The 16,933-nt window shown below is 41.0% G+C and overlaps 9 protein-coding genes across 9 annotated transcripts, besides 1 other annotated feature; 3 read left to right on the top strand and 6 right to left on the bottom strand.

The window, feature by feature from the left end:
• Positions 1-31: 31 nt before the first annotated feature.
• Positions 32-3,627, bottom strand: BEWA_025670 (hypothetical protein; the record flags this gene model as incomplete). The annotated part of the gene is made up of 5 exons (XM_004829327.1): positions 32-205; positions 424-2,786; positions 2,808-2,889; positions 3,447-3,583; positions 3,618-3,627. 5 exons carry the CDS (start codon positions 3,625-3,627, stop codon positions 32-34), a joined length of 2,766 nt encoding a protein of 921 aa, XP_004829384.1.
• Positions 1,445-1,484: a microsatellite.
• A 625-nt stretch (positions 3,628-4,252) lies between the features above and the next one.
• On the top strand, positions 4,253-6,543 carry BEWA_025660 (DEAD box ATP-dependent RNA helicase family member protein; the record flags this gene model as incomplete). Its single annotated transcript, XM_004829326.1, has 2 exons — positions 4,253-4,511; positions 5,429-6,543. 2 exons carry the CDS (start codon positions 4,253-4,255, stop codon positions 6,541-6,543), a joined length of 1,374 nt encoding a protein of 457 aa, XP_004829383.1.
• A 137-nt stretch (positions 6,544-6,680) lies between these two features.
• On the bottom strand, positions 6,681-7,310 carry BEWA_025650 (hypothetical protein; the record flags this gene model as incomplete). Its single annotated transcript, XM_004829325.1, has 1 exon — positions 6,681-7,310. One exon carries the CDS (start codon positions 7,308-7,310, stop codon positions 6,681-6,683), a length of 630 nt encoding a protein of 209 aa, XP_004829382.1.
• Positions 7,311-7,704: 394 nt separating this feature from the next.
• On the bottom strand, positions 7,705-8,193 carry BEWA_025640 (signal peptide-containing protein; the record flags this gene model as incomplete). The annotated part of the gene is made up of 1 exon (XM_004829324.1): positions 7,705-8,193. One exon carries the CDS (start codon positions 8,191-8,193, stop codon positions 7,705-7,707), a length of 489 nt encoding a protein of 162 aa, XP_004829381.1.
• Positions 8,194-8,871: 678 nt separating this feature from the next.
• On the bottom strand, positions 8,872-9,609 carry BEWA_025630 (hypothetical protein; the record flags this gene model as incomplete). Its single annotated transcript, XM_004829323.1, has 2 exons — positions 8,872-9,278; positions 9,462-9,609. 2 exons carry the CDS (start codon positions 9,607-9,609, stop codon positions 8,872-8,874), a joined length of 555 nt encoding a protein of 184 aa, XP_004829380.1.
• Positions 9,610-10,129: 520 nt separating this feature from the next.
• Positions 10,130-10,975, top strand: BEWA_025620 (signal peptide-containing protein; the record flags this gene model as incomplete). The annotated part of the gene is made up of 1 exon (XM_004829322.1): positions 10,130-10,975. The coding sequence occupies one exon, from the start codon at positions 10,130-10,132 to the stop codon at positions 10,973-10,975; it is 846 nt and encodes a 281-aa protein (XP_004829379.1).
• A 1,356-nt stretch (positions 10,976-12,331) lies between these two features.
• On the top strand, positions 12,332-13,237 carry BEWA_025610 (signal peptide-containing protein; the record flags this gene model as incomplete). The annotated part of the gene is made up of 1 exon (XM_004829321.1): positions 12,332-13,237. The coding sequence occupies one exon, from the start codon at positions 12,332-12,334 to the stop codon at positions 13,235-13,237; it is 906 nt and encodes a 301-aa protein (XP_004829378.1).
• A 113-nt stretch (positions 13,238-13,350) lies between these two features.
• On the bottom strand, positions 13,351-14,265 carry BEWA_025600 (signal peptide-containing protein; the record flags this gene model as incomplete). The annotated part of the gene is made up of 1 exon (XM_004829320.1): positions 13,351-14,265. One exon carries the CDS (start codon positions 14,263-14,265, stop codon positions 13,351-13,353), a length of 915 nt encoding a protein of 304 aa, XP_004829377.1.
• A 456-nt stretch (positions 14,266-14,721) lies between these two features.
• BEWA_025590 (protein kinase domain containing protein) lies at positions 14,722-16,089 on the bottom strand (the record flags this gene model as incomplete). Its single annotated transcript, XM_004829319.1, has 1 exon — positions 14,722-16,089. One exon carries the CDS (start codon positions 16,087-16,089, stop codon positions 14,722-14,724), a length of 1,368 nt encoding a protein of 455 aa, XP_004829376.1.
• Between the last annotated feature and the right edge of the window lie 844 nt (positions 16,090-16,933).

Raw genomic sequence — 16,933 nt, 5'->3', positions numbered from 1 at the left:
TTGTATTAAAAAATTTATGAATTACAAAATTCTAGTTTGGATTCTTTAAAACGACAATAACAGAGTCACCTCTGAGGAAAACTCTAGAGAGGTGTCTGTCCTTGATCGAAGACCTTTGTTTCTTTCCGCCTACCTTCACGGTTTCTGTCCACAACTCACGGGCATCTGTGAGAATCATATTGCAGTGTCTATCGAATGCTTTGACCTAAATGATTGTATTAGTATATGGAATATAAAGCTGTAATGGATGAGTATTTATTTAGGAGTTTGTACGAGCATGTTGCGGGGGTTTTATGCAGAAATTACATCCGATAATTAGACTATACTGGCAAGAGAATGTTCCTCTAATACTCCATTAGACCAACAACTTAGTACTCAAGCTGGCATCTAGAGTATCTCCGTAGACTCCTAAATCTGTCTAACCCAGGGATCTCCTTTATAGCGATTATAAAGTTTCCATCCTGCAAAACAAGCCAAGGCAGATGTACCAAGAATGCCCGTAGTTACAGAAACTATAATGTTAGTAGAGTCATCAGAAGGGATTTGAGAAGAAGTGACTGAGGCTGATTGAACTTGAGCTTCAGCAGTTTTGTTAGAAGTTTCTTCAAGAGTAGATTCAAAGCTAGTATCATGAAAAGTAAGAGTAGCAGGAGAAAAATAAGGAGTAGTGTATTCCATATACGTTTCAGGTGGAAGAACAGAATGTATATCTCGATTAGTTTCTTCTATAGGATAAGGTAGGTTAGAACCACCTATGATAGAACCTGCTCCATAATAATCAATATCTACTGGAGAGTCATCAAAGGCAACGGTTGCACTCGGAGATTCCTCATCAGGTTCCAAGTATCCGTAGATCGTGGGATTAGGATTAATTTTATAATCTAAAACACTTGGTTTGTATGTAGTCTCATTAATTTCAGCAGTAGGAAGAGTAGGAGCAATCTCGTTAGTTTCAACAACAGAGGCATACCCATGAATAGTGCTATCCACACTGTTGTAATGTTCCTCACCCAGAATAACCCCCGAATAGGTTACTGAGGGAGGGTCAGTAGACTCTACTCCAGCGGTAACAGTAGGGGAAGCAGCTACAGTAGTAAAAAGCTCAGGAATATCAGCCACAATAAGGTGTTTTAGTCTTTCACCATCTATAGTATCTTCAGCAATTTGAGCCACAGGAGTACCTTGTAGAAGAATCTCAGTCTCAGACTCTGTATCAAGAACCTGGTCAGATAAGTCAGCTGCTGGAAGTTCTTTACCGTTTTCGGATTCTTGAGATTTAGAGAGACTATTAGCCCACTCAAGAACATCCTTTGCCTCCTTAGCTATGTTATGAGCTACATCTATGACAGTATATCCAGCTAAAAGTGATCCAAACTCGATCAGAGGACCAATCTCTTTCAATAGTTTTTGTTCAAATTCAGCAGCTTTAGCTTTCTGTTCTCTCTCTGCTTCTTCCTCTTGTTCATCATCTTCTTCTTCTTCTTTCTTTTTTATTGCTTCCCTCTCTATCTCTTCTTGACATGGAAGTCCTAGCTTCCTCTTAATCTCATCTAGAGTTGTTACAAGAAGATTACCACTAGTATTAGCTGTTTCTGGGCTCTTACTTCCTAATCTACCTTCCTCTTCTGTCCATGTATCACCGCCATCATTCGATCTACTGTACCACTTATGATCCTTTCTATCATCACCATTGCTGCCAACATAGACCAGAAGGGGTTTACCGGCAGCTGGATCCTTAGTATTTTGATTACACTTTGCAAAGAAGACTACTACTTCCCTAACATTCCATATTGGAAGTTCTTCCTCGCTTAGATTAGGACCATTGGTGAAACCAGTTATGGTAAAACCATCTACTCCATAATAATGTTTCAAGGCGGTATAGCCATTTGGAGCTTGATGAGAAGAAACTATTACTTCGGAACACGACGAATTAGGGCACTTATTCATCTTATTTATACAATACTTATTTTTATATGTTCCACTATTAGGAAATGATATATCTATATCTACTGGGCTGAAAAGTTGGCACTTGAATTTGTGGAGTAATTTTTCGGTCACAGGATCTCCAAGTATAAAGTCATCATCATAAAGGATCATTGTCCATCTCTTGTTATTTTTTTCTCCATCATTTCTCAGAGGAACTTTCCCGCCTATAAAACCTCCGGAATTTTCTCCAACGTATACCTCCATGAGTATAGGTCTCTTACGGTCTCTATCCTTTTCCCAGTAATATACAGATAGATTAGGGGTACCTTTGTCAAGTGTAATGATACTGTAGTTGCCTTCAACCTCGTTATTATTGTACTTGAGGATGATCTCCCTATATCTTACCGTTGTTATATTAGGATTATACTTGTGAAGGTAACTGTTATATCCCTTTATTACATCCTTATCAAGAGGTTTCTCTATGTCCACATTAATACTGCCGCATGGACAAGAGTATTTTCTCTTCGAATCACCATTCTCATAAATGTCAACAGAATGGAGATAAGGACGTATTTGACAGGCTTTTTTACATAAAATCTCTGTAAATTGAGGATTTGTTTTATTCCCTACCGGGATGTGTTTAATCCCATTAATAAAAGTAATGTTTTTCCACTCTACATTCTTTCCAGTACTTGCATTTTCATAGAGGTAATACATTCCTCCGTAATGCACCCTTAGGAAAAGAGGTTTCTCAATTCTTTCCTGATCTTTCTCATATTTTGCGTGGTAATAAATAGTAGCCTCTATGGGATTTTCCCTCTCATCAGTTTGGATGAGTTGTTCTCCATATTTGAGTGAACCTATAGAGGTTTTATTTTTACCTGTGTAAGTGATGTAGCCATAATCAACAAGGCTACTTGTAAACCCACGCTCTAAAATTACATTCTTTTCCAGACGAGTTTCCTTATATTTCTTGGAGATGTCAATCCACTTGCTCATCCTCCGTCATCAAATGTATCTAGACTCATTCTTGAATTTACATACTAAATTAGATGGGAGGATATCTCCGTACTTTACTAGATCCTTAATAGTCGTTCATTACATTCCATACATTCATCCTCCCTCACCACTAGCTCACTGGCAGTATGGAGGACATCCTGCCATTATAGACACACTAAAGATTCCCTCTGGACTCCATTCCTGCTATCTCAAGATCGTCCTTTTCCCTAGGGTGGATTATACAACTCCATGCTAAGAATCTCCTAATGGTAACTCATTCATCTGAGGATGAATTCGCATCACTCTTCCACTCGTTACACTCATTCCATAGTGACAAACTCCCTAGTCTCCGACGTCGGTAGGTCACCTGTTTCAGTACTCCTTACAGTCGTACTTGGACAGTGGGAATCCTACTAGACGGAAGAGCTTCTTTCAGTCGCTCATACTCACTGTGTTCGCTCTAGTCCCTCATTCTTCGGGACATTTCGCTTCGCTCCATTCATAACTCACATTTAACTTACCCTTCCTAGGATTTTGCGATTATTGCGGAGGTCGACCAGGACTTTGGAATTCTCTCTAACGCACTCTTCTAGTATAGAGAGTGGCCCGGCTGGGCTGTCTTTATTCTCCACCTCCATTTGTGGAGCCTCTTTAACTCCTGTAACAGTCGTAACTCTACATTCTCCACTTACTTGACGACATGGTGACCTGTTCCTCCGGAAATCTTCCGTATTTGGTCGAGAAATTACCTCTATAAACTCTGGCAGTGACACAGTTAGCCACTTATCTACCCCGAAGAACGCTGAGAATCTGCGGATTCCTCGGCGGTGGTTTTACGTCCAAACTGGCCTACTGTGTCGTTACAGTAGGGCCTCTGAGATGCTGTAGTTTGTTCAGCGAGTTTTTAGCTTTTGGCTGCTGACTTTGTGGCCAATAATTTGATATAAACTGAATCTGCTCCCAGGCGCCTCCCCATAGCAACTGGACGACTTTCATCCTCAATTTTTCCTTCTCTGGCCCTCGCAACCTTCAAGTTTCCTCATCTCACATAAAGACGTGGGAAAGCCGGAAATCTGCCGAATTTAGCCCTCGATAACCTCAATGTGAAGCCAAAAAGGTGAGGTCATTCATTCTTCGGGGTAGATGAAATGCCAGGGGCCTTCTTCTCCGTTGAGGCTCCATGGAGACATCATTTTTCCATCGTTCCTCAGGACTTGTGGTTGGCTAGCTCACCATGTTCGCTGTGGAGCTCCCCTGGTGATCATTACTCCCATCCACCCATTTTTATCACCCATTCACACTAAAAGCGTAGGAAGTTTTGGTCAAGATGTCGTCTTCAGATTCAGACTCGTCTGATGAACAGTTGGAGGCCTACAAGTCCCGTCTGATGGCCTCTCTAGAGAAAAAGGTCGAGGTGGAACCGAAGCAAGAAGAACAAGATGGACCTTCCTTTGAAGACTTGGGAATATGCAGCGAACTCTGCAATGCCTGCAGAGAACTCGGGTGGAAGTCACCAACCAACATACAAATTGAAGCAATCCCACCCGCTCTAGAAGGAAAGGACGTTATTGGACTTGCAGAAACAGGTAGGTAATCTGTAGCATACGAACGAAGTGAGTATAATGTGATCTATGGAATAGCGAACAGAGTGAGCTAGGCGAGTATACGCAGTATAGGAGCTCTTCCTACTAGTGGGATTATCACTGTGCAAGTACGACTATAAGGAGTAGTAGACGACCATAGGCTTTAGCCGGAGGGAGTCCATAGAAGAGGGATATGAGTGATGAGAGTACATGACTGTAGCAAATAGAGGAGCCTGTGTAATCATTGGCAGATGGAAGAGTTACCATTATGAGATGCCGAGCATCTAGCTATGTAATGTAACAACACCAATATAGGAGCCTATGTCTTCATAATTCTCACTGGATGGAAGGATTGTGAATTTACCATATGGAGAAGAGTTTTAGTGACAAAATGGAGCTGTTCCGCTCAACATAGAGGATCTCGAAAAAGGTACTTTGGCTGAAGGTGTTAGATCTCCTTGTATAAAGAGTAGAAAGATAACACCTGCCAATGATCCACAGAATCCTCCAGGAAGTGATTATATCGTTACGGCTTATAATATAACTGGTCCTAGTGGTAAGGAGACTAAGATATCCAGGGTAAAAGTTGGTAGTTGTAATATCTAGTATTGAGATTCCGTTTGATCCAGTCTTCCAAGTTAGACTTTATTCATCCTCATCCGTTAATGGAAAAATATCAATCATATTATAGTTCAAACCAAAAGACAATAGAACATCAAAATGGTATTACAATAAAGAGAAATAGTACTGAATTACTATAAATTCATGACACTGGATTCCATAATGGAACATTTATTACACCAAATCTTTGAGATAACTGGACTGCTCCATTAAAAAAATCAATGCTACAAACTAAAACTCACATTGTACTCCATAATCCTCATTCCTCCATTATAAACATCAATACATTTTCTATTTAGGTTCGGGAAAAACTGCTGCGTTTACGATTCCGATCTTGCAGTCTCTATTGGATAAACCTCAGCGTCTTTATGCTCTTGTATTGGCTCCAACCAGGGAACTTTGTGTTCAAATAACAGAGCAATTTAAAGCTTTGGGTTCATCAATAGCCCTTGATGTTTGTATGATATTAGGAGGTCTAGATATGGTTTCTCAGGCGCTCCAACTCTCTAAAAGACCGCATATCATAGTTGGCTCTCCAGGAAGACTTGCAGATCACTTGGAAAATACCAAAGGTTTTTCAATTGAAACTATGAAGTTTCTAGTCCTTGACGAAGCTGACAGATTATTGTCCATGGATTTTGATGATGCACTAGACAAGATTCTAAATGCGCTTCCAAAGGAAAGGAGAACATTTCTCTTTTCAGCTACAATGACCTCAAAGGTTGCCAAACTCCAAAAGGTCTCGCTTATAAAGCCTGTAAAGATTCACGTCAATACAAAATATTCTACATCGCAATTGTTGGTACAAAAGTATCTTTTGATTCCCCTAAAATTCAAATGGACCTATTTGGCAGCACTATTGATGCACTTTGGTGGATATACTGCAATGATATTTTGCAATACGTGTCTGGGAGCCCAAAAGTGCTGTTTGTACCTACGAAACCTACAAATTACATCAATCTGCTTACATGGAAAATTATCGCAAATGCAGAGATTGGGCGCTCTAAATGGGTTCAAGTCTGGTAGTTATAGGACTATGGTCGTAACAGATGTGGGTAGCAGAGGCTTGGACATTCCTTCCGTCGATTTAGTCATCAACTTTGACATTCCGCAGAGTTCCAAGGACTACATTCACAGGGTTGGAAGAACAGCAAGAGCTGGACGCACCGGAACTGCCATTACAGTTGTTACACAATACGATATAGAGCCGTTTCAGAGGATAGAATTTGCCTTGGGGAAGAAGTTGGAAGAGTTTGTTGACATAACTGAAGATGCTGCTCTATCAAAACACGAAGACTACTCCCAGGCTCTCCGAACGGCAGAATCAGAAAGCAAGGATACCGCAAATATTTTCAAGAGAAAGGGCAAGTTTGTAAGTAAATATGAAAAGGCAAAGAAGAAGCAATCTAGATGAGATTTAATGCAGCAAGTTTAATGAAGTCTAAAGTTTTGTAATGTACTGTTCTCGATATATTTTTTCATCTGATTAAGGTGTGATATGGAGATTGTCATCCCAATAAAGGGATGGGTTCATATATTTTATACAGTCCGCTATTCGGTTTGATGTATACGCTGAGCAAATGGACAAAGTGGTCTGGTAAATTCCGCAGGCTTTTCCAACCCATGCGCTTTGGCTTCTTCGGGTTGAGCTTGCGGTTCCCCAGAGTTTGAAGCTGTTGTGGATGATGCTCCTCTATTTGCTGCGTATGATTCCACAGGATTATCCCGAGAGTTTTCTGCTTCTTCCGCAGGTCCCATTTGAAAGTACTTGATTTCCTCCGTCTCCCTCTGACGGTTTGGTGTTTGATCCGCTTCTTGGATATTCTTGTCAATCAATCTCCACGAATTATCGGCTCTTCTTTCAAAATACTTCATCTCGGAGCTCATACCATTTGTCCAAATGTGAAGTGTGAGTAACGTCCTGGTGGGTCGAAGGCTCAAGAAAGCCACAGTACACCTGTTATTTCCCGAGGTTGTCCATATATCTTGACCATTGTATTGCACTTTGCTAAAAAATGATATTATTGGAAATGCCGTCGTGTATGTGACACCGTCTCTGCATGTGTCACGTATCTTTGCAACTGAAGGATCTGGGTTTGCAATGTCAATTGTTATCTCGGGACCCATGCAACTGCATAGTTTTACTATGGCAAAAGTGTAGTATAACACTGCAACTCTCATTTGCGATGGTAGTTTGTAGGATGGTAAAATAATTGAACAAAACGAATGGGGTCACGAAAACAAAAGACAAACGTCGTAAACAAGAGGTTAAACGCAGGCATGCTTGGCCTATTAGATGCTTAGAGGCTACATTTATGAATTTCAAGGTGGTTCCATAACTGTCTATAATAGTGTTCGCGGCTCCAAATGAAGGTCTGAATCGTGAAATTGACCGTTATATTGTTTATATGTGGAGGCTTCTAAAGGATGATCGTATGTACCAATTAATGGAAATATGGGCATTAGTGTTTATAAAGAATCTGTGGATAGCCTCCTGGGAGTTAGACTGACTCATGTAAAGTGTTTATGTGGAGAATACTGTAACAAGAGTTATGATGTCTAGTTGTAACTACTATTAATCTTCCGGGTTATTAGAAGTACCATCTGCATTTGCTGACTGTTGTTCCTGCTTAGCTTCAGGAGCTGTCTCTGGTTTAACTACATTCTTCTTGATCGCATTTACTTTCTTGTCAAACTCACTATAATCGGTCTCCTTCCACTTTCCACCGGATTTCTCATAGTGATTTAACTTGTAACGCACACCTCCATGTGCTATTTCTACGAGTGGAGCTCGTGGATCTAGTGAAATTTTTGCATATTTGAACTTTTCTGTGGTAGTTCCTACATCGACTCTTCCTTCCGTGAATGACTTAAAATTCGCATTACCCTTTGGAGTAAGGACTTTCCACCTTATTCCATGGCTCGTTTCCTCCCCTACATCTACTTTTGACTCATCTGGATTCAGGAGATCAAGTGTGTCACCATCTGTAACGTCCCCTCCACAACAACTTGCGCTACAAAGTCCTACTAGGCACACCGTCCAGAGCACTGCTAGAAACTTCATATTGCGATTGTAAAACTCATTTTTCTGTGATATGGAGTCTAAAGGGAAGGAAGAAGAACGAAGGGAATAGTCCTATCTTGCCATCAGCTAATGGGGTGATTGAACGGAATGAATTGATAGGAATGGAATTAAACTGCTATAGCTTTAGGTTATTACACTTTATCCTTGCTGATCCTACGAACTGTTGTGTTCCCTAGGTTTTAGGGATCTTCGGACCTTCTAGTAGCTCCGATTCTCTGGCGTTGCATTTTATTCCTAATCCTGATTTATTAACCATCGGAGATGTTCTTCCTTTGTTAGGCTTACAATAAATCTTCCAACTTATATTTCTCCTGGTTCATTAGTTTCTTTGTCTTCTAACGCTTCCTTTGTCATCTGTTCATACATAAATAATGGGTTATAGATAGTATCTCATGACATAAACTAATTAAACTACCTATAAATGTAAAGGGAGCTACCATTAATTAAGGATACACTCTGATGGAGTGTGAACAAAAGATGCAGAATTATGGTATTCTGGTATACTGCATTAAAATGTTAAATCCCCGGAGTTTGTTTACTGCTCCACCCAATACTCTAAAAGAGAATGATACACTCATACTGACTTTTAGCACGTTTTAATGAGTAGTCTCTAGTACATACTGGCATAACTAAATAGAAAGTATCCATGGGAGACAACTAAGACTCTTGGGAAGCCTTGGGTAGAGTGGAATTAAGATCAGGAAGTCCGGTCATTTCATTATACTTCTTGAAGAAATAATCCTGCTCTACTCCCTTCCATTCTCCACCCACATTCTCAAAGAAATTGTATTCGAAATTGTCACCTTTCTTTATAGCAATAATGAGTAGATCATGGTCTTCTTTAGGGAAAAAAGTCGCAAAATAGCACTGTTCCCCTCCATTCGTATTCCATAGCTCCTTATCACCATCTACAACAGAGGATATGGAAAGACCCTTTACTGGATCATAGTTCTTTGACTCAAATCCATTATAATCTCTTGTCGTAGTCTTTATATTAGATCCATCAGGACTGGAAAGATCAAGAGTAATGAGAGTGCCATCAACATGATCAGGTGAAGGAGTAACTGGAGTACTAACATCCCCGCTAGAATGACCTCACTAATCCTTGGAAACAACACTAAGGGAGACAGTACTGGATGAGTAGATGACCACTAGAGAGGGTACTTCCTCTGGAGACTCTTCTTTCTCCTCCCTCATTCCTCCAACTTTCTGATAAAACTCTGTAGTGGTCATGTTCCTCCATTTACCATTTACTCTCTCAAGGTATTTTAAATCTAGTCCAGTGACACTCTCAACCTTTAAGTATACCAGTATGGAACCTCCCTTGCTGTAAGCTTCTACAAGAGTACACTTCTCATCTCCAGAAGATTTCCAGACAGTAGCTCCATTATCCATAACTGAGGTTATTTTAGAACCAGGCTTTGGCATAAATCCTCTGTAACTTACTCCATTATTGCCACCTTTTACAATATCTACCTTGGACTCATCTGGATGAGCAAGGTCAAGTGAAACATCCACTCTTCCTGCTGAAAAGGCGACTAAAGGAGCTTAAGGAAGAACGATCAAAATCCCTAGATACTCCTTAACCTGGAGCTCATACTACTCCATTCCAGTAACGAAAGTCACTTGTCCAATTGCTGCATGCAGCGGGGATATGGAAGACAGGCTACGCATTACGGTTGTTATGTAGAGCTTGGATGACCTAGAACTACAAGAGTATAAACTGGTGCCTAGGAATGCAAAAGTACAGCGCGGCCACTGGCGTACAGATGGCATTTTATCGTAAGAGAGAGAAACCAAGTATTCATAGTATAATGAATCAATGCTACCATCATTATGCATCAAAACTCCAAAATAGTTACATGCACGCTTTTCTAGTTGTTGGGCATCCCTAGAATATCTCTAGACAAAAGCAATGAGGATTCTGGCAGTGCTATGGCTATTCTTCCTGGTAAGACTATGCGGTGCAGGACGTCGTTGCAAAGTGGATACATCCTTGTTTAATGTGGAGGAGGAAAAGGAAGATGGTGTAAGGATTCTCAAGTTGACAGCAAAGGCTGGAGTCACCGCAAAGAAGGTAAAGTACGATGGGGAAAGGGTCTGGAAAGATGATGAGAGATCATGTCTCTCAGCTATCTTGTATCTGGATGGAGAGAAGCCCACTCTTGCAGTACTTGTTACCAGGAATGCTAAGTATAAGCTTAAAAGGGTCTATAGATACCATAATGGTAAGAAGTGGAAAAGGTCTAGGAAGAGTAAGCATAAAAGGAAACTCAAGAAACTAAAGAAGAAGCTGACCGCTCTAAAGGGGAAATGTAAACCTGCTGATAAACCCGTAGAACCTCAAACCTTTCTAGCTGTTGCTCCTCCTCCATTTAAAACTACTCCCATCACTCTGGATCTTGCGAGCCCTGACCAGTCAACGTTTGAGATCGGGAAAAGTTTAATTTATGGAGTAAGTTACAGAGGATTCATACCAAAGGACGCCTTCTACATCTTCTCTGTTATGGATGCTGGAGTTGAAGTTTGGACTGCTGGAACTGGAGAAACTTCTGGGCTTGTAAACTCTTACACAAAAGGAGACTCTTCTCTCATTACCATAGGTGTAGATAAAGGTGATGACTTGGAGCATAAGCATTTTGAGAAACTTGATGGAAAATGGAGGGAGGTTACACTTGGTGACTTTTTAAATAAGCTAAAGGAAATGAATAAATCCGGATCATCTCCTAATCCTTTTACTACTTCACCTTTTTCTCAGTAGTGACTCATCTACTACTCCCTCTTGATATAATGCAGTACATTTTCCATAGTCACAAGAACTAACACTCTCTAATGTATTTTTAAGCTTGGTCCACTTCTGGCAATTGTCTATCTTCTCTGGTGCTGTATTTTTGAGTTCAGTCAAGGTTTGTTCCCACCTTTCACCATTAATAGTATCTATTTTCTTGAACCATCCTTTAAATATATCAGAGTCCACATATATTATTTTTGGATCATTACCTGTGCAGTAGAAGGCATAGATAGCTTTCAAGTTGGGAATGGGATATATTAACGTATGAGGTTTTTGAACTCCTGGGGGCTTATTATTGATACTTACGTAATACTTTATGGCAGCCAGTCCGACTCCAAGGTTAACTTCGTGTTTATAGTAGGGAATATCTTTGGCTCCAGGAACCCTAACAGAGTCCTTAGTAACAGTCACCCTTCCTTTACCATCTTTGCTCTTATGATAATCGCAACAGTATGTGTTCTCACCAGTATCTTTACCATTAACACGATTCTTAGAAGTCCCTTCTGTGAGATCTAAGGTAACTGCCTGGTGGATTCGGCAATTTAGGTCATATAGGATTTTCTCAAGCTTCTCGCCTAGAGAAGTATTAGAAGATAGTTTTTTCCAAGTCAAATTACTACCTCCCTTATTAGAGCTATACCTGAAATCAGTATTACCAACCTTAACTTCTACCAAAAGAGGTTTGTCTAAATTCGGGTCATTATGCCAGTACCATACTGCAAGATGTTGAATATTATCACCAGTGTTAATTCCCAAATTAACCTTTATATCATGGTCATTTCCAAACACCACCTTCTGAACCTTGAAAGGCTCTCCAGATGTCCCAGTAGCTGAAGTATGTGTGAACTTAAAGAAACCTGGAACTTGAGAGTTCTCCTCCTTAGTCAGCTTAACTTCTCCAGAATCTCCATATATATGAGTATATCCTTGTTCATAAGGAATATTCTGTTTAATGTTTATGATAACAGTAGGCAGAGCAGGCATTCTAGGTTACTAGCTAAGAGTGTCAAGTTGTTCAGCTCATTGGGAGAGTTATTTCCACTCTCAGATACCCATTCATCCTCCATGTTCAGAGAGTGTTGTCTTTCAAAACTCTGAGATCCATGAGTAGTCTCAATGCGACCAGAAGGCGTACATGTGGGATGCACTCTAAAGATCCACACCATACACTACATGCACGAATTTTACGCCTTGTTCATCTGCAATGTGTATTCCTAAAATTCTGGGGATGTATGAACTTTGTATTGTCAATGAGTAGCTGATTTAGTGGTCAAGACTCTCGCGATGATGAAATAGATTTTGTCGATAATTTTGTTGAAACGGAAAATGAAGGCGTTGGCTGTTCTATTTGCGGTATACCTATTGGGACAATGCCAATGTGGAAATGACGACGATGAAGAGATTGGACCTTGGAATGAAAATGTCTCCACATACGAGTATCACTACGACGGGAATGACGTGATGTTGATCATTCCAAAGAGAGGAGTTTCCATCTACACTGTAGCCTGCGGCACGTCTGAAATTTGGAGCCAGGTAGAGGGCCAAGAATTCGAGTATCTCAAGTGTTTCATGAAGCACGGCGAACCAATGGCTCTTTTGGTGGCCAAGAGCCAAGACGGTTATGCGACTGGGAGATGGTATGCAAGGGATGGCAACAAGTGGAAGAATAGTATAAAGGCGAGCAAAGAGGTAATTACAGGGTTGAAGGTACTCGTGCCAGAAAGGAATAAATTTGTCCTGGACCTCGACTACAAGGAAGACATCGAAGAATGCAGAATATTTGAAATTAGTTTTTTTGAGTCTCCAATGAGGGTCTACTACGCAAATAATGGATACTGTAGCACAGAGGTTGTCTTCTCTGGAGCTCCGGTTTGGAAGGGCACAAATGGCAGTGTATGCGTTGCATGTGACGCCTATTTAAAGGACGGAAAACCCACTCTCATACTTTTAGTCATTATAACCACTGGAAATTCTGTCTTCAAGCATTTTGAGAGGAATGAAAAGGACGAATGGAGCGAGATTAGTGACCACGATTTTACCACAAGGGCGGAGGCATTTAGAACTTACAAGAGTAGCAAAGGGTACAAGATGGAGAAGGAATTTGTGCTAAATTTGAAGCCAGCAAAGCCGTGGTGGATCAGGTCATTTAACGCGGTAACAAGAGCCCTTTCAAGACCCAGAAATGTTCCCTTTTCTCCATTGGAAGAAGATGTGTCCGCTCTAGATAAGTGATTTTCATACAGGACATAGATGATAGTACTTTAATTTTGCAGTATCTAGCAGGTGTTTTCTCCAAAGCTAGGTACGAAAAAGATATTTAAATAACAAGAAAGGACATTTAAAAATTACATGGTCATGCTGAATGCAATGGTAAGCAGTGGAACGATATAGGAGGCGTTCAAGAAGCCATCCTTTTCGTAGCTTCTCAACTTTTTAATCCTTAGCCTGTACAGATTCTTTGTAATGAGAGACCACTCTAGCAACTTTCTTTCAAAATACATTGTTTTAATTTCATCATCCTCATCTTCTTTATTCGTCTTTTTAATCACGAGTTGTGCCAGCATTGGTTTTTCACTCCTGATGAAAAACATTGCCAGAATGCACATTTGACCCTCTTTTGCGACCCAGATGGGATACTTGCCATCCTTTACCATTGTTATAATGTTTCCAGCGACGGGTTCCACCATTAGGAACGGCAAGTCTACCTTTGGTTTTAGGGCAGAGAGAGTATTTCCTGGAAGGGTTGATATGTCCAAAATTACCTTGTTTGGTTGTACAACTTCTGATTTCTCCTCATTATCGGACCTTGTAATCTCCCTCGAGTTTTCGAAAAACTCCTCCTCCTTTATGCCTTTCCATTTCCCATCTACTTTCTTATAGTACAAAAAGTCATACTTTTCATCCTCTATAGTCTGTAATACCAGGAGGCTGAAACCGTCTTTTCGTACAAAACTCGTGACCAGGACACAGGCTTCATTTCCCTTGGCATTCCAAATGTTATCTGACCCGTCCTTTACACTAGCCATACCAAAGCATGGTTTTGATGCATATCTCTTTTGAGTTACTCCGTCAAATGTCCTTACGGTCACAACTGTAAGTAATCCCCCAGGTCTTGCAATGTCAAGGGTAAATGGGATCAACATGTTTGCTGGTTGCTCAGCGCACTCATTTTCCAACTCTGTCCCACCTTCAGTACATTGCGAGTTGAAATTATGCGAATAGTGTAGGAAAAGTAATAAAACTAGTGCGATAAACTTCATTTTGCTCCTTTTAAACTGACCACCAACTTTAACCCAGGGTTCTGGGGCACATTCGAACTTGTAAATAAACTTGCATTAATCTTTGCCAAGGCATTATCAAGGACTAACAACGTTTCCTAGAAATTTTAAAAAATATGAGACATTTTATAAATGGACTTGTGGAACTTCTAGCCACTCTTGTGCCTACTTGCGTAATGCCAAACATACAGCCCTAATGAGCATGGGTCCAGATTATACTCGTTCATCGATGCCCATAATCTTGACATCTTTAGCTAAATTTTAAATGCAAGTAAATACAATGAATACATAAAGCGATGGTTGTGGTTCATGATTGCCCATAATAGTGCATAGAACTGGCAGTGTGTAGGCGGGTGACTAGAGCTCTAAATACCTTGCAAAAAGACGATAAAGACTACATGTACACCAAAACTGTTATCATGAGCCATGCTACAACATTTAAAATTCTGAAAAAAATCGTTCCTGTTCCACCTTGGTGACCCGTTCGTGATACCTCCTCCAGACCTCTGGGTATTCCAAAAAGTTTCCAGTGTCCCAAATCCCATTAATGACTGGTTTAATTGGTGCAGATTGGCCGAAAAACTTTGTGCTTCTAAAAAAGGCGTGTGACCAAACCTCTGCCATTCCTCTGCTCCCCAACCGAAGAGTTGGATCGACTCGCAAAAGAGCCTCGACAATGGATCTTGCGGATTCTGAAATGTATGGTGGAAAGTAAATCTTGTTTTCCAGCGCCTTCCTATATGTCCTCTGTGGGTCCTTGTCATAAAATGGTGCCTCTCCCACCAGCATTTCGTAAATTAGGACTCCAAGTGACCACAAATCCACAGACTTGTCGTGACCTTTGCGTAGAAAGATTTCGGGTGCCAAGTATTCGTGGGTTCCACAAATTGTAAAGGTCTTGTTCCTAATCCTCTTGGCGAAACCAAAATCGACCAGACGTATATGTCCTTGTGCATCCAGCAGAATGTTTTCGGGTTTCAAATCCCTGTATACAATGGAGCGACTATGCAAAAAGTCCAGGGCAGAGAGTATCTCTGAGGCGTAAAATTGTGTCGTGTACAAGTCCAAGGTTGATCTTCGCAAATATGTGAATAGTTCACCTCCAGGAACGTATTCCAGAATGAGATAGACATTGATAGGGTCCTGAAAACTTCCCAAATAATGCACAATGAATGGGTGGTTTATGCTTTCCAGTATCCTCTTTTCGTTTAGCAGATGCTTGGTTTGACGGTCATTGACTATTTTGCGCTTATGAAGTATTTTCAGCGCGCATGTAAAGAGGGCAGGTGAGAAGTCGTTCGATTGTGATGTGTTGTCTTCCTGGTTCAAATTGGTGTACCCCTGCAATGGACTGGTGTATGACTCATTACAGCTTGGAGAGAGGTTCATAATATCCGATGCACTACTGTTTCGTGCAGATTGCCATTCCGAATCCCCTATTGACTCCCCGTGCAGACCATTTCTGTACCCATATCTTCTACCATCATGATGATCCACAATATGGCTCAGCTTGGCATAATGCTCATCTTTTCCATTCTTTACATCTCCCATACCTACTCCATTTGTAGAAAATAGGTCGGAACTGCTGGATCCACACAAGAGAGAGCTTGCAGAATTTCCATCATCCGTTTGCGCAAACGTATCCCCTCTGAGGGCGGCAAGACATACGGTGGCGTAGGAACCAGTTCCCACGGTTGGTCCAAGGATAAAGTTTGAAAGTTCCAACTCGCGTGGACTATTCTTTCCTCTGCCAAAAATGTTTCTAAAAAACTTTATCGCAATTTTCCCCTTGGTTTTGATCCACATGGAAAACCTTTTGAACCGCACATACTTGTTGATTTTCTCCCTGTACAGCCCAAACAAACTACTCATTCTATCGTTTGGAGTGCATGATGCTTTCATGGTCTCAAGCTATTGGCGATTAAATGTTACGATTCTACAATGTTATGGTTCGAAAATGTTGACTCTAGAATGTTACTTGGACATTTAAACGGTTTCTCTCTGGGAGTGACAGAGAGTATTCCCCTTGCAAAACTCCGTCTATAGCGACTCTATACTCACAAATCCTGCACACCAAAATCTCCATGCAGAAATTTAAACGCCAAACACCCATCAGACCTTTGGGTAGCCGCAAAATCTTCCGCCCCTTGATATCCCTACTGGTGACCAATTTGCCAGCTTCTTTCCACTCTGTACTCTCGCGGCTGGCTAGGCAGATTTTTGTGCACCTTTAATTAGCAAAAGAGCGACATTCGAGCCTCAGGATCCCCTGGCAGAAACAAAAAGGATGAAACAAACGACAAGAGCTAAAAACTGCATTCAAGACAAAAGCTACATTAGACATGCGATTTTACGAAACTAAAAGACTACAAATCCGGCGCCAGAACCTTTTATTTACCTGCAAAATTAAATTTTGGCTCATCTCAGATTAGAGGCTCATGTGTGGCCATTTATGGTACCTCTCCTCGAGCGGCTGAAATGGGCGTCTTTGCTCCTCTGGTTCCAACTGAGGCACGCGGCTACTACCATTCAGAGGAGAATCTGCCAAAGGGCCGAGATTTGGCGGCGATAGGCCCACCCAAAGTCCCAGACACCCCTGAGCTGCTGCTGAGCAGGTGCCCATTTTCCCCTCCAAATTCAGCGCAAAACT

The sequence above is a fragment of the Theileria equi genome, chromosome 1, assembly GCF_000342415.1.
Source record: "Theileria equi strain WA chromosome 1, complete sequence".
Taxonomy (NCBI): domain Eukaryota; phylum Apicomplexa; class Aconoidasida; order Piroplasmida; family Theileriidae; genus Theileria; species Theileria equi.
The sequence above is the reverse complement of the archived record's forward strand: the minus strand, read 5'-3'. Positions and strand labels throughout refer to the sequence as shown.